The sequence below is a fragment of the Scyliorhinus canicula genome, chromosome 3 (assembly GCF_902713615.1).
Source record: "Scyliorhinus canicula chromosome 3, sScyCan1.1, whole genome shotgun sequence".
Classification (NCBI taxonomy): domain Eukaryota; kingdom Metazoa; phylum Chordata; class Chondrichthyes; order Carcharhiniformes; family Scyliorhinidae; genus Scyliorhinus; species Scyliorhinus canicula.
The window spans coordinates 267,183,065-267,209,922 of NC_052148.1; the positions used below are offsets into that span (position 1 = coordinate 267,183,065).

Consider the following 26,858-nt stretch of genomic DNA (forward strand, 5'->3'; position numbering starts at 1 on the left):
AAGTTAGTGTTTTGAGTCCAGTACGACACTTCAAAACATGAGAGAGGTAGATTTGTATTATCCTGTTGAATAAGGGGGGAGGGCCACGTGAAGCAGAATAGAAGATTAAAGATGGGTTGGAGGGCAGAAGAGATTAAATTGCAAAAATGTCATGGAACGCAAGTCAAAGGAGGTAGTAATGATAGTATTAAAGACTAATGCTTTGATCCAACATAGGTGTTGGTAACTGAATAAAGGACAAAATTGTCTGAAAGTGAAGTAGCAGAACGTGTTGACAGCAGAAAAAGGATCAGGATTGTCTGAAAGCAAAACGGGCAAATCTGTTGTTGCCATGGGTGAGTTGTATACAATCAAAGAGAGTGAATTTAACAGTTCCTGCCCAGCTATCAATATTATTACAAGTGGGCCTTTTCTGTCAGGGGTGGATGAAACCTATTCTTTGCCAACAGATTAGAGCTTCCCATTACAGGCCTGTAAAGTGGCTTTTTCGCAGCATTCAGTGAAGGCAATTTTGCCAGATGAAGAATGTTGCACTGAGATATGTGCAAGCCTTTGTGTAAACAGTTGTTTTAAAGTAAACTTGAATGCAGCAGATATTATTATCCTGCAATATGCTTGGGTCGTTTCTGCAGTCCTAAACCTGAGATTTGTACTGCTGAACTACTCTCTGAAATGGTGCCTGTGTTCTGTTGCTATCATCTTGGATGTGGTATTGTGGATGTAGTGTCCAAAAAAGATGCTTATAATTACAAAGAGTCATTTGACAAAGAGTCAGCCAGACTCGAAACGCTAGCTTCTTTCTCCCTCCACAGATGCTGTCAGACCTGCTGTGATTCTCCAGTATTTTCTGTTTTTGTTACTTATGAAAAGATTTTCTCTCTTCCAGAACCTTGTTTTTCTTTTGTTTTTTTCCTAAAATGGACATCAGCGACCAGAATATCCCTGATTTGTTTTAAATATTTATGGATTGAATTCCTGTATAAGCATCACAAATCTTTGATTTTTTTTTTCCTATTATACATCTAATGTCTGTATCAAACTGTGCCAGCCAAGTATGTGACGCATCTGATTTAAATTAAATGCCTCTGCACTTCACAATATACTTGAGGCCAACTTGTAAACACTATATGGCATTCTCATTTTCTACTGACAGACTCTGGAGTGAGATTGCCAATTTAGTTGTTGGTTTGTGTAGGTTTGTACTGAGCATCGACATCCAATGCGAAGTACCTAAACTCATTTCACATAGGGATGTTGCTGCTAAAAAGAATTTAATCTATTGAGGACTGTCTATACTAGCCAGTATGTCTAGCTTATGGTTTGAGGTATATGCTGAAAATGTGATTGTTTTTATTTACTGGCTCTGAGAGTATAGTCTGCTATAGCTCATGTACTTGTATTTTCTCCAAAGTAACCATTTTTATATTTTTTCAATTTATTACAGTATAAGTGTACTTGACTACCAATATATTCGGCATAACAACTAGTCTATTGTTTTGATTTACTTTACACTACAGTTTACTTAATGCCTTGTTTCTTTGTAGAAAATCTTGGAGCAACAAAGTACTTTTGAAAAAGGGAGGATTGCTCATGCCAAAAAGATCATGAAGCCATTTATCTTGAGGAGGGTAAAGAGTGAGGTAATGCAGTTTACCTGCAATCTGATGTGTTGACAGCTTTAGTTTCTGACATATGGAGTGTTGTCTGAACAATGTTTCTTGATACAAAGCTGTCTGCACATGCGGCATGTTGCAGAATGCTGTTAGCACATAATGTAAAAGTGATTGCCATGCAGGCCACCACACATTAATGGTGCAGGCATCTGGATTTGTGTTACTCTGCAAGAGACGTTTTTGAACCCCCTCATGTATACACAACAAAAATAATTAAAATTAAAAACATACAATTCTGGAAACTTACCACAGACCTAGGCGAGTAGCAAGTTAACATTTGAGGTTCATGACCATTCATCAGAAATAACAAGAATACCTATTTATTGGATTGGATTTTGTTTATTTTCATGTCTACCGAGGTACAGTGAAAAATATTTTTCTGCGAGCAGCTCAACAGATCATGAGGTACATGAAAAGGAAAGACATAATAGGGCAACACAAGATACACAATGCAACTACATAGATACTGGCTTTGGGTAAAGTATACAGGGGTGTAGTCCATAAGACGGGTTGTTTAGGAGTCTGATAACAGCAGAGAAGAAGCTGTTTTTGAGTCTGTTTATGCGTGTTCTCAGACTTTTGTATCTCCTGCCTGATGGAAGAAGTTGTAAGAGTGAGTAAGCCGGGTGAGAGGGGTCTTTGATTATGCTGCCCGCTTTCCCCAGGCAGCGGGAGGTGTAGGTGGAGTCAATGGATGGGAGGCAGGTTTGTGTGATGGACTGGGCGGTGTTCACAACTTTCTCTGAAGTTTCTTGCGGTCTTGGGCCGCGCAGTTGCTATACCAGGCACTTTCATGACCACTGGAAGTGCTTTACAACCATTGAAGTAATTTAGGAGTGCAGTCACTGCCACAAACAGCCATGTGATAATGACAACCAAGTTGCACACACCAATCTCCCACAAACCACAACAAGATAATGACTTGAATAGCTTAGTAATGGTGGCTGAGGGATAAATACTGGCCAGGACACACTGGAAAATAATAATCGCTTATTGTCACAAGTAGGCTTCAATGAAGTTACTGTGAAAAGCCCCTAGTAGCCACATTCCGGCGCCTGTTCGGGGAGGCTGGTATGGGAATTGAACCTACGCTGCTGGCCTTGTTCTGCAGTACAAGTCAGCTGTTTAGCCCACTATGCTAAACCAGGCCCTGCTCCTTTTTGAAATAGTGTCGTGGGATCTTTTACATCCACCAGAGCTGGCAGATGGGACCTCTGTTTAACATCTACTCCAAATTACCTCAACATTGGAAAGTCAGCTTTGATTTTTGCGCTCAAGCACTGGAATTGGACCCGATCATCTTGCATGTGATTCAGGACTGAGTCAGAGCCTAGTTCTGATGAAAAGCCCTTGAACTGAAGCATTAACTCCACTTCTGTCTCCACAGATTGTGCATGACCTGCTGAGTATTTCCAGTATTTTCTGCTCTTATTTCAGATTTTTAGTATCAAATGTATTTCGATTTTGTAAAAATAATAATGCTGAATCTAGTTTTGTACCTTTTTAAAAAAAAAACACAAACATGACTTCAGAATATAATTGGTCACAAAAAGCCACAAACATGTCATCAGAATATAATTGGCCACGGTCGAATTAAGTTGCTAATGTCTATGGCAAATTGTCCAAACTTTTCTCAATTTACCTTTTTATTATATGAATAAAAATGTAATTGCTGATATTTTAACTGTGGTTCTCTATAATGTAAAGTGTCTATTCATAGAGTCATAGATTTAACAGTTTACATTCGGCCCATTGAGTCTGCACCGACCCTTGGAAAGAGCACCTTACTTAAGCCCATGCTTGCAAACTATCCCCGAAACCCAGTAACCCCACCTAGCCTTTTGGACATGAAGGGACAATTTAGCATGGCCAATCCATCTAACCCGCACATCTTTGGACTGTGGGAGGAAATGCACACAGATGGGGGAAAGTGCAAACTCTACACAGTCACCCAAGGCTGGAATTGAACCCAGGTCTCTGGAGCAGTCCGTGCCGCCCCATTCACTTGGAACAAATCAGTTCACTAAGCTAAATATTTTTCTCCTTGTGTTTATACTCTCGTGCAGCAGTTTGCATTGCCCAAGAACATAAATGTGCAATGAGCAAAGTATTTTAAGTGTGTATTTTTGAAAAGCATGTTCAGCTTATCGATGCCATAGACCTTTTCAGTTTGGGGTTTCCTTTTGATTGTAACATCCTGTTCCCTCACGCAGGCTGATGCTCCTTCAGGTGGGGAGGCGGTGGCGTAGTGGTATTGTCCCTGAACTAGTAATCCAGAGACCCAGGGTAATGCTCCGGGATCGTTGGTTCGAATCCCACCATGGCAAATGGTGAAATTCGAATTCAATAAAAATCTGGAATTAAAGTCTAATGATGACCATCAAAACATTGTTGATTGTTGACCCATATAATGTCCTTTTAGGGAAGGAATGAAAATGGAATAGTGTAGGTCAGATAGGCTTCAGATGGTTTCACAGGTCGGCGCAACATCGAGGGCCGAAGGGCCCGTACTGCGCTGTAGTGTTCTATGTTCTATGAAACCTGTCACCCTTACTTGGTCTGGGCTATATGTGGCTCCAAACGCGCAACAATGTGGTTGACTCTTAAAATTGCACTCCGTTCAAGCAAAAAAGTACTGGCCCAGCCTGCGAGGCCCACGTCCCATGAACAAGTTTTTTTAAAAAAAGTTACTCCTTCCATAGGTAATCAAACTGTTTTAATATCACGCCCACATGTCCGTTTTGCAGTGTGAACCTGTGCAAGAAATGTTGGCTGCCTGTTGGCACAGGCCACTTGAGCTGTTCTCATCTGATGTCTGCTCTTTCAAACTTACCACTATGGGTCCCTGAATAAAGATTAGGGACCCGAATCTAGCAAATGCATTTCTTTCTCCTCATCCAGCCAGAGCCATTTGTTAGACCCACACTGCAAACTGCTCCAAGCTATGAATACCTTGAATGGAATATAGGTAACTGCTGTTGCCTGGTGGGAATGCATCAGCAATGGATGGCCCTTTAGGCAAATTGCAATTCGTTATTGATCACGCCATCTTTGTTTGCTGTTCATAGTATCTCTCAAGCTGCCAGAATTTAATAAATCTTTATAACGTGGTGCCCAAACCTCTGAACCTTGAAGCACTCATCTCACTTGCACTTATTTATGGTCACTTTTGACCTGTTAGAATTGTGTGGTTGTGGAGGTTTTGAAAGGCATGTCTTAGATTCTATTGTCTGCCCTCACTGATAGACCTATCCTCAAGCAAAATTGCTGCCCGCCCTCATTTATAGATATATCCTAAAGCAAAACTGAAGATCTATTGATATCAGTAATTTGTGAAGTCTGCAAATCAAGTGAGAGCATTAATTTGAACAGCAATGTGGCCTCTGATGCTAATATTCCATAGCCTGTAAAACAAAAAAAGCTTGAATGCCTGTATTCTAGCCATTTTGGTCATCTTAAACTTTTTTTTTAAGCAAACTTATCTGTGATTTCCCAGCATGTACAAGTATAAATGTAATTGGTGTAGGGCAGCACGGTGGCGCAGTTGTCAGCACGGTGGCGCAGTTGTTAGCACTGCTGTCTCACGCGCCTAGGTTCCATCCCGGCTCTGGGTCACTGCCTGTGTGGAGTTTGCACATTCTCCCCGTGTTTGCATGGGTCTTGCCCCCCCCACAACACAAAGATGTGCAGGGTTGGTGGATTGGCCATGCTAAATTGCCCCTTAATTGGACAAAATAAATTGGCTACTTTAAATTTCTTTTAAAAAACGTAATTGGTGTAAGCTCCAAACATTAAGGGGACAGATCTCAAAAATCCTTTAGATGTTTCAGTAGATTGTAAATAAATGACTAACAGGAAAATGGTCATTCAGCTCTTGTTCTTTCTCTTGTTCCTTGTCTTGAAAATTGCTTCATTATTTAAGTGTGGTAAATCTGTTGTTTAGGTCTTGCAGCAACTACCACCCAAACAAGATCGCCAAGAACTATGTTCAATGTCTGAAAAACAGGAACAGGCATATACTGCCCTCTCCAAGAAGTTGAAGAAATCCATCAACAGCAACGGTACATTCTATACTTACTAATGACGAGCTTGTCTGCTGTACATCCTAATTAAGTGTCATTTTGGTTATGTTTTTCATTCTGTCCTATAGTAGCTTTTAAAAATGCACTACTTCCCAATTCAACCAAAAGGATGATATGAGTTCATATCTAATGAAGAATATTTTTTTAAAATCCTGCTGAGCTTTTTCACTCACCACTCCATATTGTATCATAGATTAACATCAAGAACACCAGAGTGGTGGTCCGAGGATTTTTTATCATTTAGAAGTTAAATGCTATTTTAGATGACATTTTGTGGTAGCTTGTACCCATACTCTTAGTATAATTTCCATGAAACTAGTACACTGATCTGGTGAAAGTAGCAGGAGTAATGTACCATCAAGGCATTGATGATTTTCAGGAACATCACAAAATGTCTTCTACAGCATCAGGAATTTGAAGGAACAGCATGCCACATCACTAGCATAATAAAAAAACAGTGGAGATAGCTTTTATTTATATTTTAGCTTGTACTTAACTAAAATCCGTATCATTTAAAATGAAAATGGGGAGAAAGTGTTGAACAGTGAATGCAATTTGTTTGAGGAATAAGAATCTGGACAATACAAAGAACTCCCTCCAAGCCTGCACCAACCATGCTGCCTGTCTGAACTAAAACCCCCCTACCCTTCTGGGACCATATCCCTCTATTGCCATCCTATTCTTGTATTTGTCAAGGCGACCCTTGAAGTCCCTATCGTACCCACTAACTCCCCCGGCAGCTAGTCCCAGGCTCCCACCACCCTCTGTATACAAAAACTTGCCTCCTACATCTCCTTTAAACATTGCCCCTCACACCTTACACCTATGGTCCCTAGTAATTGACTCTTCCACCCTGGGAAAAGCTTCTGACTATCCACTCTGTCCATGCCCCTCGTATTCTTGTAGACGTCTATCCAGTCGCCCCTCAACCTCCGTCGATCCAGTGGGAACAAACTCCAGTTTCTCCAAGCCTCCCCTCCTAGCTAATGCCCTCCTTACCAGGTAACGTCCTGGTAAATCTTTTCTGTACCATCTCCAAAGCCGCCACAACCTTCTGGTAGTGTGGTGACCAGAATTGGAAGTGCAGCCTAACTAAGATTCTATAAGGCTGCAAAATGACTTCAAAATCTTTAAACTCAATGCCCCGGCCGATGAAGGCAGCATTCCATATGCCTTCTTGACTACCTTTTCCACCCTGTGTTGCCACTTTCAGTAACCTGGGTACCTATACACCCAGATCCCTCTGCCTATCAAATACTCTGAAGGGTTCTGCAAGGTGACAGCATGGTAGCACAGTGGGTATCACTGTTGCTTCACTGCTCCCTGGTTCGATTCCCGGCTTGGGTCACTGTCTGTGTGGAGTCTGCACGTTCTCCGAGTCTGTGTGAGTTTCCTCCGGCTGCTCTGGTTTCCCCTCAAGTTCTGAAAGACGTGCTGTTTAGGGAATTTGGGCATTCTGAATTCTCCCTCTGTGTACCCGAACAGGTGCCGGAATGAGGTGACTAGGGATTATTCACAGTAACTTAATTGCAGTGTCAGTGTAAGCCTACTTATGAAAATAAAGATTATTATATTATTATTTACTGTATATTTTCCATCTTCTATTAGACCTACCAAAATGCATTACCTCACATTTGTCCCGATTTAAATTCCATCAGCAGTCTCCCGGCTCAAGTCTCCAACCAATCTATATCCTGCTGTATCCTTTGACGGTCCTCATCGCTATCCGCAATTCCACCAGCCTATGTGTCATTCACAAACTTACTAATAGCACTGATCCCTGAGGAATGCCACTAGTCACAGCCCTCCATTCAGAAACGCTCACTTCCACTGCTACCCTCCGTTTACTGTGACTGAGTCAGTTCTGTATCCATCTTGCCAGCTCACCTCTGATCCCATGCAACTTCACCTTCTGTACCAATCTGCCATGAGGGACCTTGTCAAGGCCTTACTGAAGTCCTTGTAGGCAACATCCATTGCCCGAACCTCATCAATTATCTTCGTCACTTCCTCAAAAAGCTCGATCAGTTCGTGAGACACGATCTCCCCTTTACAAAACTATGTTGTCTCTCGCTAATATGTCCACTTGTTTCCAAGTGAGACTAAATCCTGTCTCAAAGAATCCTCTCCAATAATTTCCCTACCACTGACGAAGTTCACCGGCCTGTAATTACTTGGATTATCTTTGCTTCCATTCTTAAACAAAGGGACAGCATTGACTATTCTCCAATCCTCTGGGACCTTCCTTGCAGCCAGTGAGGATACAAAGATTTCTCTCAAGGCCCCAGCAAATTCCTCCCTTGCGCCTCTCAGTATTCTGGGATATGTCCCATCAGGCCCTGGGGACTTGTCTACCGTAATGTTTTTCAAGACCCCCAATACATCCATTGCCATTTGACTTATTCAAGTACTTTCTTTTCTTTCCTTTATCTCGTACTACAACCTGAGCCGCTGAGCAGAACCCCTTTTCAGATTTTATTTTCTTCCCGGATATTTCCCAAAGTGGAATTGTTTGGTAATGAAGCGCAGCAGACTGCAGATAGTGACTGCCTCATGGCATCCTTCCCCATTATGCACCAGTTTGATAGTTAAATCTTTCAGATATGTTTGGAGAACACCTGGAATTAGATCCAAATGTAGGGAGATTTTTTTACTCTTTGAACTGACTATTTTCACCAATAATAATTTATTGTCACAAGTAGGCTTCAATGAAGTTGCTGTGAAAATACCCTTAGTCGCCACATTCCAGCGCCTGTTTGGGGAGGCTGGTACGGGAATTGAACCTGCGCTGCTGCCTTGTTCTGTATTACAAGGCAGCTGTTTAGCCCACTGTGCTAAACCATCCCCAGCTAATGTATTTTCCGAATTCTACTCATTTGACTGTCTTGTGATTTGACTTCTGTGTTTATATCTCAGAAAAGAATGAATTATGTAATGTGATGATGCAACTTCGGAAGATGGCAAACCATCCACTGCTCCACAGGCAGTATTACACTGCAGAAAAGCTCCGGAAAATGGCCAAGCTGATGAAAAAGGTACGGTTGCTTGTTGGAAGCCAAGAATGCTTCTATTTCATAGTATCCCCGCTTGCTTCCAGGATTTAAAATAAAACCATAACTACGTACTTCCAGCGAAGTGAAGAAGATTAGCTAATAATACTAGACAAGTCCGATCCCAAAGTGAAACCTGGCTTGATGGATCTTAACTTTGTTTCTTAGAACTATGGAGCTCAGTTACTAAACACATTCATAAGAGCTATCTTACTTTTAACAGAACAAATGAACTGTTTATTAAAGAAGAAAAATTAACTACATCAGACTAGTCAAAAAAGTTGGAAAGATTTAAATACAAACACAAGAAAATGATTTAAACTTTCACTACTCCCTTTATCTCAGCAATACCTATACTAACATGCAACCCCAGTGAAAGTGTACCACTATGTCAATACCACAGCTTCTTTCTTGGGCTGGCACAGTTGTAAACTGTTTTCTTCTGTTGGATTTTTGAGCATTCATTCGATGTTATCCCTTGGGTTTGTATCTCTCATTGTGACACCCAAAAAAAACAAAATCTAAATTCCCTATTACTTTAATTTCATGGCAAAGACATGAATTCCCTAAACGCAGTTCCTCAGCAGTCTTGCAGGATCCCTACAAGGAGAGTTTACAACTTCTGCCTTCATACATTGGTAGGCACACACTGACTGAATTGCCCTTCAGTCTTTTCCCTGGACCCCTATCGCTTGGCAACAGTTTTTTTCAATTTCCCCTAAAATGACTAAACTCCTAACCACTTTGTAACCTATCCCGTCACTTGTAAAACCTCATTTAAAATACATTTATGCTAACAGGGTCTCCAAACTCACAAAAAGACTCAATGTAGAACAATGTTGCATTTTTCTTAACACAGATATAAATTAAACTTAACAGAATTAATTGCTTGCACCAAAATAGGTGACTTCTGTATAGCACTGTTTGTCTATAGATTGGCAATGTAAATATGTCTTTAAATATTTCTAAAATTAAAAAGAAAACTATTCCTTTTGCCAAATTTTAAAAGGGTGATGGGAGCCCAGCTGTCTGCCAAACCAATTAACCTAGGCAGTACTTGTGTGCGAAGGCTATGATTAAGATGCAATAAGTTGAGTGACCTGTCCGTTCATGTTTTCCTGCTAATTCATACCCATCTCTAGGAGCCTACTCACAGAGATGCCAATCCTGATCTCATCTTTGAAGACATGGAGGCGATGACAGATTTTGAATTGCACAGTCTATGCCAAGAGTATGCTAGCATAAGAAGCTTTCAATTAGAAATGGAATTGCTCTTGGATTCAGGGAAGTTCCAAATTCTGGAGAATATACTTGCAGAGCTGAAGGAGGAGGTAATTTTTCAAACAATTCTATAATGGAACTTAGCCATTTTACCTCATGAAGCAATATAACTTGTGAATATTTGCTCTAATATGATTATTGCATAAGCTGAATGGAGAATGCATACAGCAAATAGTTTTAGAGAGTTTGTCAACATGTCGTGTTCAAGATTTCGCTTAAGCATGCTCTGGGCTTGGAGGTGTATTGTAGGATCTCTATTTTTTCTCTTCCCTTAAATGAATATATCTTGATTGGAAAAATTCATGGTGTGTCTACGAGAGAGAAAAGGCATCCCACACAATAGCAGAGGTGCTGGTATTGTATCTGAAAATTGCAACCTCAAGTTGATGCTTGTATTAGGACTGCTTCGTGATGCAGGAAATTGTGTTTCTAGTCTCTAGTTATGTTAAAGTTTTAATTAATTACATGATTAGTTACATCTAGATATTTTATTTCTCCTGGAATTTCTATCTGATTATAGTATAATTGGGCTTAAAAAAATAAACAATGTGTTTTCTCCCCCTTTGTACATTGTACGTTGAAACCATGAAGCAGCCCCGGTATAGAATCATAGAATTTACAGTACAGAAGGCGGCCATTCGGCCCATCGATTCTGCACCGGCCCTTGGAAAGAGCACCCCATCTGAGCCCACAGCTCCATCCTATCCCGGTAACCCACCTAACCTTTTTGGACACTAAAGGCAATTTAGCATGGCCAATCCACCTAACCTGCACATCTTTGGACTGTGGGAGGAAGACGTGAGAGGAAACCCATGCAGACACGGGGAAAACGTGCAGACTCCACACACAGTGACCCAAGCTGGGAATCGAACCTGGAGCTGTGAAGGGACAGTGCTAACCACTGTGCTACCGTGCCGCCCTTAAAAGTTCAAATTTCACCAATGTCATCGTGGGATTTCAACCCCAGTCTGCGGAGCATTACCCTGGGTCTCTGGGTAACCAGTGACAATACCGCTACGCCATCCTCTTCCCCCAGTAGTAATGACAGAATTTCAAACTCATCATGACTGCAAAAGGAATGAAAATCGATGAGTTGCAGAAAACATTGGATGGAAAATGGATCCATTAAAATATTTACTTCTGCATTAAAGGATGTATTGAATTGAATTTAGATCAGGTGTCCCACATTAATAATCCTTTATCAGCCACACCCAAACGGTGAGACACTTATTGACCTGGATTCTAAAATTTGCATGGTATGTATTAAATTTTAATTGATCCACGACCCACGCCAATCAGGACTCCACAGAAGATACTTGAGTGCATAAGGGGAAGTAGTAGGTATATTTCACAAGTCTACTTCAGACTGCAAATTGAGTATACTTAACACCATAAGATACTTGTAATAGAACAAAACTAATGCCCGAGTGTGTTTTACAACCAGCTCACAAAACGCGCTAATGAACTAGGAGTGTTTCAACCACATTTTTATCTTCATTTGTGAAGTCCAGTTGCAAGAATTTTAAGATGGATAATTTTGTGAATAATAAGTGACGTGCAGTGACTTTTTAACCCAACTTCATGATGCCATCATAAAATGAATAGGGTTCCAGACCTAGTTCCACTTTGTATCAACTGGCCTAATTTGTTATTGTTTTCAGGGTTCCAGGGTTGTCCTCTTTAGCCAATTTACAATGATGTTGGACATTCTAGAAGTATTCTTGAGACACCACAAGCACAGGTATCTTCGGTTGGATGGCAAAACCCCAATCTCTGACAGGTTGAGTATATGCATATTTTATATTTATGTACTGTATGTATAAAGCATATTATTTCAACCAATATGAATATTATATTGCCTCAGCCACTCTTCCCCATAAATCAGTAAGAGTAAGAAATTGTAACGTACATTCATTGTCACAGTTGTGATTGTAAATTATTAACACTTGGGGTTGGAAGCATTCCGTTTGACTTTTAAGTAAAGAATTAAAATACAAACTCTTAAGATCCAAGTTAAATCTAGTGATGTAGTTCACATTTTTCCTGATTAGTTTATCCTGGGAAATCATGTAAGCAGATTCTTCAGGGTATTTATACTCTGTCACAGTAAAGTCGCAGTTATTACATTTGTTCATTTCAACAAAATGGAACCTGGTATCTAACTTGTACAAAAGAGACTCTTGGTGTTTTCTGCTTCGTTAAAAGTTCTACAGTTTGGGCACCTTTGTCTCTTTGCTGAAGTATCTATATACGCCCATGCTGTACAGAGAGAGATTCATTTTTCACAATAATGGATCATTTACATTTCACAAATACGATCAACAAGGATTCAGTGGAGCCCTCAGTATCTAGAGAAAGATTCAGGCTCTTAAATGCCTTAAAATGTTAGTATGTTGCACATAAATTTCCTTCAAAATATCCCAGATAAGGGTTTTGCCTCAGAAGAATCTTTATTAGTGTCACAGGTAGGCTTACATTAACACTGCAATGAAGTTGAAGTGAAAATCCCCTAGTTGTCACACTCGGGCGCCTGTTCAGGTACACGGAGGGAGAATTCAGAATGTCCAATTCACCTAACAGCATATCATTCGGGACTTGTGGCAGGAAAACGGAGCACGTGCAGGAAAGCCATGCAGGCACTGGGAGAACGTGCAGACTAGTCCGCACAGACAGTTACCAAGCTGGGAATCAAACCCAGGCCCCTGGTGCTGTGAAGCAACAGTGCTAACCAATGTGCTACCTAGCCATTAATTCTTTAGGGGCATTTCCTGACAAACCAGCTTTCAATGAAGAGGCTCCAGTTACAACTTATAATATTCCATCAAGACTTTTGCTTTATTAGTCAATGTTTTTACTTCGGATGACTTCCTTGGTGAGATCATTAGCACTTCATGTTTTTTGCTTTTCTGCTTTCTGTCCGACGGATGTTTGTGTGCTCCACCTGATCAAACCTAGATCTTTTCACTGACTTTGGAAACACTCTGGAAATGTTTTGGTAGTGTGGGGGGGGAGATGCTCTGAACTTCTTAAAGGCATGGATTTCTTTTGAGATGTATTAAGTTGAGATACTATAGGAAAAATCTGTTTTATGGTGCAAGAAGCCTGAACATCCTGAAAGTTAAATGTTTTGATTTTTTGATTTCAGGAAGACATTTAATGATTTATATTCAGAAATATGCTTTATATTTTGCTAGGTTTTTATCTTCTACGAGCTTTAAATGTTTGAATTGCAGGCTGCCATTTGAAGTTATGTTTGCCAACTTAATAATTAGAGCATTTGAATTACGTAGAGAAAGGATTGATTTTTATGAACAAAGTTTGCATTTTTAGTTATAAGCAATTTACATGTGACTCTTTACTGGATTTTATTTTTCAGAATCCACTTGATAGATCAATTTAATACAGATATGGATCTTTTTGTTTTCCTGTTATCAACCAAAGCCGGAGGACTGGGCATAAACCTCACCTCAGCCAACATTGTCATCCTTCACGATATTGACTGCAATCCCTATAATGATAAACAAGCAGAAGATCGATGTCACAGAGTAGGACAGAAAAAGTAAGATTAAAAAATAATGTTCACTATTTCTCTTGTCAGAGGTGCTTTTCAAAGCAGCTTAAGAGAATATTTTGGCTTTCCAGTGCAATGTTAGAATGGTGGTTCGTTCCCATGATTTTCCCTTTCTTGAGTGGAATGTCTGAGATGTGAGGGTGCCACAGTGGTTAGCACTGCTGCCTCAGTGCCAGGAACCCCAGTTCAATTCCAACCTTGGGTGACTGTGTGGAGTTTGCACATTCTCCTCGTGTCTGCGTGGGTTTCCTCCCACTGTCCATAGATGTGCAGATTGGGTGGATTAGTCATGCTAAATTGCCGCTTAAGTATCCAGGGATGTTCAGGTGGGTGGGATTGTGGTGATGGGATAGGGGAGTCTGCCTGGGTAGGGTGCTCTTTCCGAGGGTCGGTGCAGACTCGATGGGCCGGGTGGCCTCATTCTGCACTGCAGGGAATCTATGGTTCTCCAGAGAGGGGAATCTGTACTGTTCTTGCATGCTTTCTGAGATCTGGTTTTAAGAGTTCCATTACCAGAATTATGGAAAGTAAATGGCTGCTTGCTTTGGGTGGGGAAAAAAGAAACTAAATTCTTGCATCTGAGTTTTCCATAATTAATGTTCAGATTATGATCAATTAAAATGTTTCTTATTCTTTTGCGATCCTGTGGCCACACAGCCGGTTAAGCAGCTCACTGTGGTACAGCGTGGTCGATAAAAGCCGGGAGACCCTGCACCCGGGATCTATCCGGCTCGCGGGATCCAATGCGATCTTGCGAGACATTGCCATTTAGTCACGCCCATTGTGGGCAGGATCATTGTTTGGCAAATCTGCATATTGGAGCGAGACAGCTAGCCTCACTGTAATGTGCAAATTCCACAGGTACCTGAGGCTTTGGGATTCATCCCCTTTGCCTCAGAGGCTTTGGATGGGAGGCCCCCAGCTGCATGCCCTTTGAGCAGGGTGGTGGCCTGGCACTGGTGCCACCTGGGCACCCTGGCATTGCCAGACTGACACCTTGACAGTGCTATCTGGATGCAAAACTGGCACTGCCAAGGTGCACTGTGAATGCGTTGCTATGGACTTTGTTCTCTTTGGGAGAATTGCACCCATTAATCTTGTAATGGATTGATAAGAGCAAGAATTTTCCATTTGATGACCATTCACTTGCATATCTCCAATATTCACAGGCTTTGTTTAACCCATGGAATATCTCCTTCCATAGGAAACTGAAGAGGATAGCCTAAAGTTCCTTAATATTTTCATATCCTTTAAATGCTTTAGTTTCCTCCTGTCTGCCCTCAGCTCACTTTAGTTTATGTTGGATGATTCTTCCCTCGCTCTTTATAGGTAGTTTTTGTAGGTATTTTGCTTTCCTTCTAAACTAGTTCAAGATGCAGTCCACTCAGCTCCTCCAATTCCTTGCTGATGTTCTTCCTCCTTTCACTCTCCAATTTCATTGTCCTCATTGTCCCATTTCATTAATACCACCCATTCTGTTAATAGTTGCTTTTCCCGATTTCCTCCTTTCGCTATCTAGTGAGGGAAATGGAAAGAAGACACATTGCACAATATTAAAACCATTTTATAATTTGTAAGCTTTGCACTTTTGAACTTGAATTAAGGTTTTCACAAATGATATTCTTGGTGCTTTTAACCACAGGGGGATGCACAGAAAATGTGAGAAAGGTGATGATTGGCTTGATGCCATTTTTATTGTGTTTCACTTTGTCAGTATGAATTCACAGTGCACAGACCTAACCAGTGATGACTAGTTACTCCACGCTTCTATTAAAACTAAAATTTGAACAGAGGCATGTCAGTTTGCCAGAGGTTTTTACTTCAGGGGGAGGCAGTGGCATAGCGGTAATTTGTTGGTCTAGGGACGTCCAGGTTAATACTCTGGGGTCACTGGTTCAAATCCCATGATGGCAACGAGTGGAATTTGAATTCATTTAATGAATATGAAGTTAAAACCATTCAGTTCTTGTAAAAGCCCACCTTGGTTCAAAGATCTGTTTGAGAAGGAAATCTGCCAGTCTGCATGTGACTCCAGATCTCCTTAAATGGTCTAGCAAGCCATTCTGTGGTATCAGATAACTATTTCCATTTCTGACAGTACTGTGGATGTACCGGCATGGGCTGCACAGTATTGGGGATGGGCAGTAAATTTAATAATCTTTTATTGTCATAAATAGTCTTACTTATGTAATGCTGGTCAAATCAGTGATGCCCACATCCTGTGAATGAATAAGTTAAAGATGAGAATGAATAAATTGGCAGGCTTTACTACAGCTGCTTGCATCCTGCAATTCCTGTATGCTGTTACTGAATCCCATCTGCTGCTTGTTGATGCTGTGGAGGACACTTGTGTTGGTGTCAAATAACGCAATGTAAACTGCTTTAATTTTGAAATACAAATGTCTGTACTCTTGCTAAACAAAGAAAATTACGGCACAGGAACAGGCCCTTCGGCCCTCTAAGCCTGTCCTGGGAAAATGGGCCATTGAAATGCAAACGAGCAAGGGGTTTCGATCAGGTCTGGTTACCTGTGTTTCAAATACACATAGGCTCTGTATCTGTCTGAGTCCTGGGTTGGTCATAATTCCCTTGGTCCTTTGCAGGTGATCATCTTAGATGGCTATATGTATTTGTCAAGACTCCCCTTAAAAGTCACTATCATGTCTGCTTCCACTACCAGCCCCGGCAGTGAGTTCCAGGTTCCCACCAGCCTCTGTGTAAAAAAGCTTGCCTCGTACATCTCCTTTAAACCTTGCCCCTCGCACCTTATACTATGCCTCTAGTAATTGACTCTTCCACCCTGGGAAAATGTTTCTGACTATCCACTCTGTCCATGCCCCTCCATAATCTTGTAGACTTCTGTCCGGTCGCCCCTCAAAGTCTGAAGTTCCAATGAGAACAAACCAAGTTTCTCCAGCCACTCCTCATAGATAATGCCCTCCATACTAGGCAACATTCTAGTAAATCTTTTCTGTACCCTCTCCAAAGCCCCCGCATCCTTCTGGTAGTGTGGCGACCAGAATTGAACATTATATTCCAAGTGCGGCCTAACTAAGGTTTTATAAAGCTGCAACATGACTGGCCAATTTTTGTACTCAATGGCCCGGCCGATGAATGCAAGCATGCAGTATGCCGCCTTGACTACCTTCTCCACCTGCGTTGCCACTTTCAGTGACATGTGGACCTGTACACCCAGATCCTTCTACCAATCAATGCTCTTAAGGGTTCTGCCACTTGCTATATATTTCCCATCTGGGAATATTATGGGATGAAGTGATTGATGTTGAGACTGGAAACATTTAAGTCTGCCGCAGTTTTGCTAGGTTGCCCCTGATTTTCAGAGCTGAGTTTCTGGCCTATCTTCAAGATTTAAGAGGTTAAGTTAGTATTGTTCATCAGATGTTTTCACTGGAAACTGTACCAGGAATTCTTTAGCATGAGGTTAGTGCACAGAACGTTTTGCTTGTACAAGCAGAAATTGTGGGCAGTGTTCTAAGGCATGAATTGCAACTAATTGTGACATTCCCCCAAATTGTAATTTTCCTTCAGGCAGCATGGTAGCACAAGTGGATAGCACTGTGGCTTCACAGTGCCGGGGTCCCAGGTTCGATTCCCCGCTGGGTCACTGTGCAGTGTCTGCAAGTTCTCCCCGTGTCTGCGTGGGTTTGCTCCGGTTTCCTCCCGCAGTCCAAAGACTTGCAGGTTAGGCGTATTGGCCATGATAAATTGCCCTTAGTGACCAACAAAAAGGTTAGGAGGGGTTATTGGGTTACGGGATAGGGTGGAAGTGAGGGCTTTAGGGGGTTAAAGTTTTTAAACTTTGAGTAAATTAATTCCAGACTTTACCTTGTTGCAGACTTGATTTAAACTTGATTTCAAAGCTCTTTTTTAAAAAAAAATATATAAAATACACGTGTAACAATATTTTCACTAATTTTGCTTTTATTTGTTACAACTTTTTTTGTAGGTTACACGGGTAAATCAAGTTAAACAGCCAGGGTAACTCTGATACATCAGTAATACATTTCAACTGCGAGCAAGCCACGTAACTGCTAAGGATATCTTTTAAAGAAATTGAATTTTGTTCTGATGGGGCTGCCAACCCCTTTTCAGCACTAAATGAATGATATAAAATGTATAGTAATTAACATTTACGCAAAACCAAATGAACTCTAATCCTTCCAGACAAACGTAAGTGATGTTTAGCCATCAGCGCCATAAGGATCATGTCCGAATACATGCCCCAGATCAGTTGAATACCATTGCCTCCCTCAAAATTACAATGGCTGGAGAAAAAGAATAGGGCATTTAACTATTTAGTTGTTTGAATATTTATACCCCAACATCCTGCAACCATCTTAATAGCTCCAGCATTGGAGCAGCAAAGCATCCTAATTTTCTTTCAGCCTAGTATTTGATCAACACTACGCATCGCTGTGAGAACTGGCTTGTAAATTGTACTTCCATCTACCTGACTCAGTAACTCCGAATCTAGATGGCTCAGTATGATACACTTTGGCACAAAGTTGAGAGTACTTTAATTTGTTTTATTTTATTCATTCATGGGTCGTGGACGTCACTGGCTAGACCAGCATTTATTGCTGGTCCTTAATTGCCCTTGAGAAAGGAGGTGGTGTGCCATCTTTTTGAACCACTGCAGTCCATGTGTTGTAGATACCACCCAGTGATAGTGAAGGAATGGCAATACAGTTCCAAGTAAGGATGGTGTGTGGCTTGGAGAGGAACTGGCAGATGATGGTGTACCTATGCATCTGCTTCCCTTCCAGTTGGTAAATGTCTTGGGTTCAGACAGTGCTGTCAAAGGATCCTTGACGAATTCCTGCAATGCGTCATCTGGATGGGGCACACTGCTGCCATTCTGTGTCAGCAATAGCTGGAATCGAGTGGATGTTTGTGGTGGGCAGGCTGCTTTGTTCTTGATGGTATCCAGCTTCTTGAGTGTTGTTGGAGCTGCACTTGGCCAGGCAAATGAGGGAGAATTCTATCACACTCCTGACTTGGGCCTTGTAGATGGCTTTGAGGATTGAGGGAGTGAATTACTCCCTGCAGAATTCCCAGCCTCTGACCTGCCCTTGAAGTCACAGTATTTATATGGCTGGTCTCATTAAGTTTCTGGTCAATGCCAGGATGTTGCTAGTGGGGTATTCAAAGCTATTTGATGTCAAGAGGAGATGGTTAGATTCTCTATTGTTTAAAGAATGAAGTTTTGAAGAGATTACTTTTCTAATTTATTATCCACATCTGAAATTAGTTAAAAAATGATTTTCAGGCTGTGCAGTGGTTAGCACTGCTGCCTCATGGCGCTGTGCACCCGGGTTCGATTCCAGCCCCGGGTCACCGTCCGTGTGGAATTTGCATATTCTCTCTGTTTCTGTGTGGGTCTCGCCCCCGCAACTCAAAGATGTGCAGGCTAGGTGGATTGACCACGTTAAATTGTACCTGAATTGGGAATTTTAAAATTTAAAAAAATGTTTTTCACCACAACTCTAGTTCTAACTTGCAGAACACTAAATAATGTAAATTAAAGTAAAGTTGATAGTCCCAAATGACCATCGGCTGATTTCCTCTTTTGAGGGGGAGAATTGATTGGGTGTGATTTAACCTGAGGATCACCATACCTCAGGTGAGGGACAAGATTGAGAAAGCAGACCTTAGAATAACCTGAGATAGCTGGTGAAACTAAGCTGATTTTTAGCTCACTGAAGTCTAAATTCCAATCCAAAGATGTGTGGGTTAGGTGATTGGTCATGCTAAAATTGCCCTTAGTGTCCAAAATTACCCTTAGTGTTGGGTGGGGTTACTGAGTTATGGGGATAGGGTGGAGGTGGGGGGTTAGAACATAGAACAGTACAGCACAGAACAGGCCCTTCGGCCCTCGATGTTGTGCCGAGCCATGATCACCCTACTCAAACCCACGTATCCACCCTATACCCGTAACCCAACAACCCCCCCCCCCCCTTAACCTTACTTTTTTGGACACTATGGGCAATTTAGCATGGCCAATCCACCTAACCCGCACGTCTTTGGACTGTGGGAGGAAACCGGAGCACCCGGAGGAAACCCACGCACACACGGGGAGGACGTGCAGACTCCGCACAGACAGTGACCCAGCCGGGAATCGAACCTGGGACCCTGGAGCTGTGAAGCATTTATGCTAACCACCATGGGTAGGGTGCTCTTTCCAAGAGCCGGTGCAGACTCGATGGGCCGATTGGCCTCCTTCTGCACTGTAAATTCAATGAAATTCTATGGAACATTAGTTATATGTGGTACTGTCGTGAGAGTTTAAGAAAAGTGTATTTTATCAAATGGCTGCAGTGATGTCATTGTGAGAGTGGAGCTGGAATGTGATTCTGCTTTTTACTTTTGATTTGAGCTGGAAGCTCTTTTTGGCTCTGTTTTAGTGCTGCTTTCAGTTGGAGAGCTGCATTCAAACCAAGCAGATGTATACTGGTCTCTCTCTCTATATTAAACGAGGTGTTTAGATCACTTGATAATTTAAAAGTGATAACTGTTCTTTGTAGAGAATTCATACCTATTGTCTTTATTAAAAAGTGTTTTGCCTTATGGATGTTGTTAGGAAAGTTCCTTAGGGTTACCTATAGAGTACTGTGTCTTTTTGTTATCAGTGTTGGTAGTTGGTAAGATCTTTACTGTGGGTTTATAAAATGTTAACTGGATTCATAGAATAAACATTGTTTTGTTTTAAAAATACTTTAGATCTCTGTTGCTTCACGCCTGTAAAGTGGGCCCTTGTGCTTACCATAACCAAAATCTATTAAAAGTTGTGGGTCAGGTGAACTCCATGATATACTTTGGTGTTCTTTTAAACCCTGGCCTATAATAGTACCAAGGCACATTTGTGATTGCAAAGTGGCATATTTCTAATGTCAGCTGTTAATATTCTACCACAGCCACAACTTTATACTCCTATCAACCTTCTTGAATCATCTCGTGTAAAGATCAAAGCTTACTGCTGCCTTGGATCCTTGTTAGTTGGTTGTATATGCCAACGGCATCCTCCCAACAGTTGTGTGGATATATAATTTATAGTGGTGAACTGCTTTTATCACTTTAGATTTGCATGGACAACTTTTTTTTCATAATTTCTTGGATGATAAAATAACAATTTCAGAATTTCCAACCTTTTGTTTGGGGGATGGGGTAAATAATTGCAATGGGCATAATTCACCAAGTGTTGACACCAGGACTGAAATTGTGCAGTTTGCGTTCCCGTTAGGGGTGTCATTCAGGGAACAATTCAGGGCATGCTAATGTTCCAGCGCCCTGCTGGCGCGAGTTCCGAGCAATCCCGGGCCAGCAGGTGTTCTAACCGCTGGGGCTGGAGTTAGCACCACAAACCTGGCAGCTGGAGCTGTTCTTAAGCGCTCCACTTACAACACAATCATTGCAGCCACCAAGATGGCTCAGAGAAAACATGTCCACCGATGTTGAGTCCAAGGTGGACCCACAGCTCCATGCCAGTGAGGAGTGGAGAGGGTATCCGGTAAATTTCTCGAAATCAATTGCTCGAAAGCTAATTGCTCGAAGTCAGTTGCTCGAAAAATTATTTTTTCTGGAACCAGTTACCTGGAACCAGTGGAGAGATACCCTCTTCCTCAGTGTGGGCCGCAGACTCGAGCCTGCCCTCCTGTACACTGCCTTGGCGGTAGTGGCAGAGGCAGTCAGTGCTGCCAATCTCACCAGGAGAAGACAGCTGGTGATCTGGAGGGGTGGGGGTCACTGGTGGGTCCTCTGCCCTGAAAAGAGAGAGGTTCCAAAGGAAGGGCAGGTGTCCTCTGGTTGGGGTGAGCTCTGCTGACCCCCTGCTTCCTCTGCAATGGGGCAGTGCTTCTGAGGAGTGCCAACACCTGGTGGGATCCTGATCTAGCTTGGTCTTTGATGATATAACTAGGCTATGAGGATATCCAGAGTGGTGTCCCAGATGACCAGAGTGTGACGTCCATTTCGGAATGCCAAATATGAATGTGGAATACAGGGTTAACAGTAGGGTTCTTGGCAATGTGGAGGAGCAGAGAGATCTTGGGGTCTATGTTCATAGATCTTTGAAAGTTGCCATTCAAGTGGATAGAGCTGTGACGAAGGCCTATGGTGTGCTAGCGTTCATTAGCAGAGGGATTGAATTGAAGAGCTGCAAGGTGATGATGCAGCTGTACAAAACCTTGGTACGGCCACATTTGGAGTACTGTGTGCAGTTCTGGTCGCCTTATTTTAGGAAGGATGTGGAAGCTTTGGAAAAGGTGCAAAGGAGATTTACCAGGATGTTGCCTGGAATGGAGAGTAGGTCATACGAGGAAAGGTTGAGGGTGCTCGGCCTTTTCTCATTAGAACGGAGAAGGATGAGAGGCGACTTGATAGAGGTTTATAAGATGATCAGGGGAATAGATAGAGTAGACAGTCAGAGACTTTTTCCCCAGGTGGAACACACCATTACAAGGGGACATAAATTTAAGGTGAATGGTGGAAGATATAGTGGGGGAATGTCAGAGGTAAGTTCTTTACCCAGAGAGAAGTGGGGGCATGGAATGCACTGCCTGTGGAAGTAGTTGAGTCGGAAACATTAGGGACCTTCAAGCGGCTATTGGATAGGTACATGGATTACGGTAGAATGATGGAGTGTAGATTAATTTGCTCTTGATCTAGGACAAAAGTTCGGCACAACATTGTGGGCCGAAGGGCCTGTTCTGTGTGGTATTTTTCTATGTTCTATGACTTGTGAGCATTTAAAGGACACAGGCAGCACTCCGCAGGGGGAGCAGCAAGGAGCCTCTAGCACCCAAGGATGGGTTTAAGACTCCAGCAATGGGGGTCTGACCCAGACCGCCCCGATCCCGAGGACACCCCAAGTCCATAGTCCTGGCAACAAGACATTACCTGCTACTGCCCCGGCCCGGACAGCCATCGCCCAGCTAGCCCGCTTTAGGTGTTTTTTCAGCATTTTTTTTTTGGGCCTCTCTCTTCCCCCTTCCGCAGCCATGGTGCTCAGTCCACGTATGTCAATACTTGTCGTAATTCACACCCGTGAGACTTCCACCTGAGGAGCAGAGCAGTGCTGAAGGGCGGAGCAAACTGTGCCCAACACACTAATCACATTTAGATGCATGTAAATGGCAGTTTAGCAAGCCGCTGCCACGCGGAGCACAAACCTAGTTATTGCCACCAGTAAGGGACCGGAGCATTGCGCCGCACAGACCTCTATTTTGGCATGATGTCCAATTTTTCACCTGTGTCTGCGGCATCACGTGGCGGAGAATTTCATCCAATGTTTTAAAAAGAATTTTTATCGGGGAAAAATATCACAACCAAATTAATGATGGTAGTGTTAGAACTGTTTAATTTCTGGTGTTGGGGGCTAGATGTTCTATCAATTATAACAGATCTGTTTTGTGCAGGAGGGTTTAAGCCAGGGAGTAAAATCTCTCAAATCTTCCATTAGGTGTGGCAGAGAGACCAGCCATGTTTGTCACTCGAAGAACAACGGGCAACTTTTTATTGGAACAAAAGAGAATTAACTTCAAGTAACTATTGAAGGCAAAACTGCCACATTACTTAGAAGATAATTGAGTCAATATTTGAGAAGGAAGAATATGAAAAGATACAAGGAATCTTAATCATACACTTGCAATCTTTTTTGTTTGTAGGATAGTGCATGTTGTAAAACTGATCAGCAAAGGGACAATTGAAGAGTCCATGCTTAAAATTGGTGAGCATAAACTGAAATTAGAACAGGATATGACTTCAACAGAAACAGGTGAGTTGCACCGGTGACCATCCCATAATCGTGTTTTTCTAATCTCATTACAAATTGTGCCCCAGCTTGTTAGTTTGACAGATAGCAGTATTTAAAAAAAGGAGTTGGCTGCACAGAACTGTCATTTTTCCACATACTTGCTACACATGCAAAGAGTTTTATTCAAATTCCTTTTTTTTTGTGGGAGCTCATATCTGTCATGAGAATATATGTTATCCGAAGAGTCCTTGCAAAAATCTGAGAGGTGGAATGGCTTTTGTGCCAGGATTGTGGACAGAATTAGAAGCCATTTCCTAGTGGTAAAAGAATAATATACCAACCACATGATACCATCCCTCTCTTTCTATTCTTCATTCATCTGTGTCTCTTTTCAAAAGATCTTATCCCATGACTTTCCCATTGTTGCCATCACCGTTTCAATACCACTACCAATTGAAAGCATTTCCAGGATTTTACAATGCCTTTATTTAAAACTATTGTAGATGTTGGCAAGTTTTAATGTGAATTTCTTGTTTTTAAGGAGGCGAGGGAAACATTCCACTTAATATGGCAACACTGTTGAAGACTTCATTAGGGTTGTAACAATCGCCTGCCCTTTCCTGCATCCCCATAAGCATTGTTTGGATAAGTGAAGAGAATTCTGTGTAGAACACGACTCTGAAAAGGAACCTCTGATACTGTAATTGGAAGCAGTGAAACAGTCAATTAACAAAAGACTCGAACCATTTCTTGTTGTATGTGATGTAGCAGGCCTGTTTTTATTGAGAAAATGGGAGCTGGGACCATTTTTGTGTGAGAATGCTGGTCCAGATTCTGACCGTATCCGAACACACCAGAAACAAATGTTGATGTGTATTAATGTAGTATTGCTGTAGTTTCATATATAAGCCACAAGTAGGCCTTGCTGAAACAGTCTAAATGGTAATGGTGTTCTCTAGTGGTAAAATATTGGTACTACAGCATTACAATTCAATGCTTTCTGACCTTTTCCTGATATCTGTAACTTTATAATAATTTTCTCAGACCAGACATTTTGTTCGTTCTGATACATTGAATTGTATTTGGCCTTTGTTTCTCAATGAATTGTCTTTGATAAGGAATGCCATGCTTACCAGAACTCTAAACCAACTAAGGAAATGTTCGAAACCTATCAGCTGTGAATTCCACTGACAAATTCTTCAAGAATGAAGAAAAATCTCTCAATTTGTGGTCACTTTATTTCTGTGGATTTTCTATCTCCAGATATGGTAAAACTTGCATATTGATCCAATAATTGCATTTTTACTTTGGTTTCTCAGTTTTGTGTTGCTTTTGTGTATTCATAATGAGAATTATCATATCATCCATGAAGCCATATTTGCTTTGTTTACCTGATCTGTTGTACTGTTACTAACTGAAAAGGAAAAATTAAGTGCAAATAAAGATTCTACAGTTTTAAAATATGGATTCTAGTGCTAACTCATCAATCTACATTACTGCTTCAGAAAAGCTGATTGCTCACTCAGCTTGGTCAATTACAGCCTAATTTTGATGCAGTCCTTCAGTTACAATCTCTCAGCAACAGCTGTGTTCCTGTTGTCTGCCACAGTAGAATCATCGCATAGTTAAAGCCCTTCAGCCTGTGAGTTTGTGCTGTTTTTCTCCGCAAGACCAACTCGCTTGGTTCCACTGACCTCGCTTTCCATGTAGACCTGTAAACCTTCTCTTCAGGAGCTTCTCCAAATTTCCTTTGAATATCATGCTTGAACCACACACTCAATGCATTCCTCGCTGCATAGAAAACATTTTCTCTCATGTCACCATTAATTCTTGTGCCATTCAACTTAAATTGTTCCAACAATTTCAGTGCCTCTATTCCCTCTCGACTTATGATTTTTGAATCTCTCAACCTTCTCTTCAAGGGATGCAATCGCAGTTTCTTGAATCTATCCAGATAACTCACTCACCTCTTGGAACTATTCTCCAAAATATTTTTTGCACCTTCTCTAAAGTCTTCACTCCCTGAAGTGCAGTGCCCAGAATTTGGCACAGTACTCGAGTTGAGACCCAGTGTTTCATAAAAGTTCATCATAGATTCTTGCTTTCGTACTGTCAGCCTCTATAAAGCCAGGGTTCTATTTGCCATTTTAACCACCTTTGCAACCACCCCTGCCACCTTTCATGATTTGTATACATTATACCCCCGCTCTCTCTGCTCCTGCATTTACTTTAGAATTCTATACTTTGGTTTATGTTGTCGCCTCTTGTTCTCCTAACAAGTTGTCATTTCACACTTCTCTGCATTAAATTTCGTTTATCTCAAGTCCACTCATTCCACCAAAAAGGTCCATATTTCTCAAAGTTCAACTTTGCCGGCAACCCTATTATGTGATACTTTATCAAATACCCTTCGGGAGTCAATTGTACATCACATTGCCCTCACCAACCCTTTCTTATGACCTCATCAAAAAAATCTTGATTAAGTAAGTTGAATATTGCTTTCCATTAACAAATCCATGCTCGTTGTCCTTAATTCATCTACACTAGTCCAAATGACTGTTAATTTTGTCCTGATGTAACCTTTCCCACCGCTAAGATTGAACTGACTGACCTTTGCAAGTTGATCCATGCAATCTTATTTGATCGAAAGATACAATTTCTCCAGTCCTCTTTCATTACCCCTGTGTCTAAGGTGGATTGGAAGATTATGGCCGGTACCTCTGCATTTTCCACACATACTTTACTCAACATCCTCCGTTACATCTCTGGTGCAGGTGATATAAGATTAAATATCATTAATCTTTCTAATAATAATAATCGCTTATTGTCACAAGTAGGCTTCAATGAAGTTACTGTGAAAAGCTCCTAGTCGCCACATTCCGGCGCCTGTTCGGGGAGGCCAGTACGGGAATTGAACCTACGCTGCTGCCTTGTTCTGCATTACAAGCCAGCTATTTAGCCCAGTGTGCTAATACCAACTTTTTCCTTTTTTAGCCCAAGATTGTCTCAACTGCCTCTTCATTTTTTATTACTGAGCATCTTCCTTCGCAGAGGCATAGATGCAAAGTACACATTTAGCACCTCAGCCATACCCTCTGCCTCCATGTTTAAATCTCCTTTTATAGTCCCATAATAGATCCTCCACATCTTGCTTCTCTGTTACTATTTCTAGTTTTGCCTTTTTTAAATTAGCAGTCATAGTCTTCAAATACTCCTTTCCTCTTATTTCTTTTACACTTACTGTTTCAATTGGATTTGTCCAACCGTTTCATGGTGTGGGGGGGGCACATTTCATTTATTTTCTCTCATGGGGCTGATGATCAAATTTCGGTTAGATATGGTAGCATGGTGGTTAGCATAAATGCTTCACAGCTCCAGGGTCCCAGGTTCGATTCCCGGCTGGGTCACTGTCTGTGTGGAGTCTGCACG

The 26,858-nt window shown here is 41.6% G+C and overlaps 2 protein-coding genes across 5 annotated transcripts in view; one reads left to right on the forward strand and one right to left on the reverse strand.

Moving 5' to 3' along the window:
* The window catches only part of LOC119963513 (SWI/SNF-related matrix-associated actin-dependent regulator of chromatin subfamily A containing DEAD/H box 1-like), a 138,499-nt gene extending 113,605 nt beyond the window's left edge, over positions 1-24,894 (forward strand). For all 4 annotated transcript variants that reach the window (XM_038792755.1, XM_038792754.1, XM_038792756.1 and 1 more), the window contains 8 exons: positions 1,545-1,640; positions 5,617-5,734; positions 8,672-8,790; positions 9,948-10,136; positions 11,748-11,866; positions 13,463-13,645; positions 23,341-23,450; positions 23,971-24,894. In XM_038792755.1, the coding sequence (XP_038648683.1) occupies positions 1,545-1,640; positions 5,617-5,734; positions 8,672-8,790; positions 9,948-10,136; positions 11,748-11,866; positions 13,463-13,645; positions 23,341-23,450; positions 23,971-24,032 (996 nt within the window). In that variant the 3' untranslated portion in view covers positions 24,033-24,894. The remainder of the gene's footprint in view (positions 1-1,544; positions 1,641-5,616; positions 5,735-8,671; positions 8,791-9,947; positions 10,137-11,747; positions 11,867-13,462; positions 13,646-23,340; positions 23,451-23,970) is intronic.
* LOC119963514 (hematopoietic prostaglandin D synthase-like) overlaps positions 15,065-26,858 on the reverse strand; it is a 34,054-nt gene continuing 22,260 nt past the window's right edge. The window contains exon 6 of the mRNA XM_038792760.1: positions 15,065-15,172. Coding sequence (XP_038648688.1) covers positions 15,080-15,172 — 93 coding nt within the window. The 3' untranslated portion in view covers positions 15,065-15,079. The remainder of the gene's footprint in view (positions 15,173-26,858) is intronic.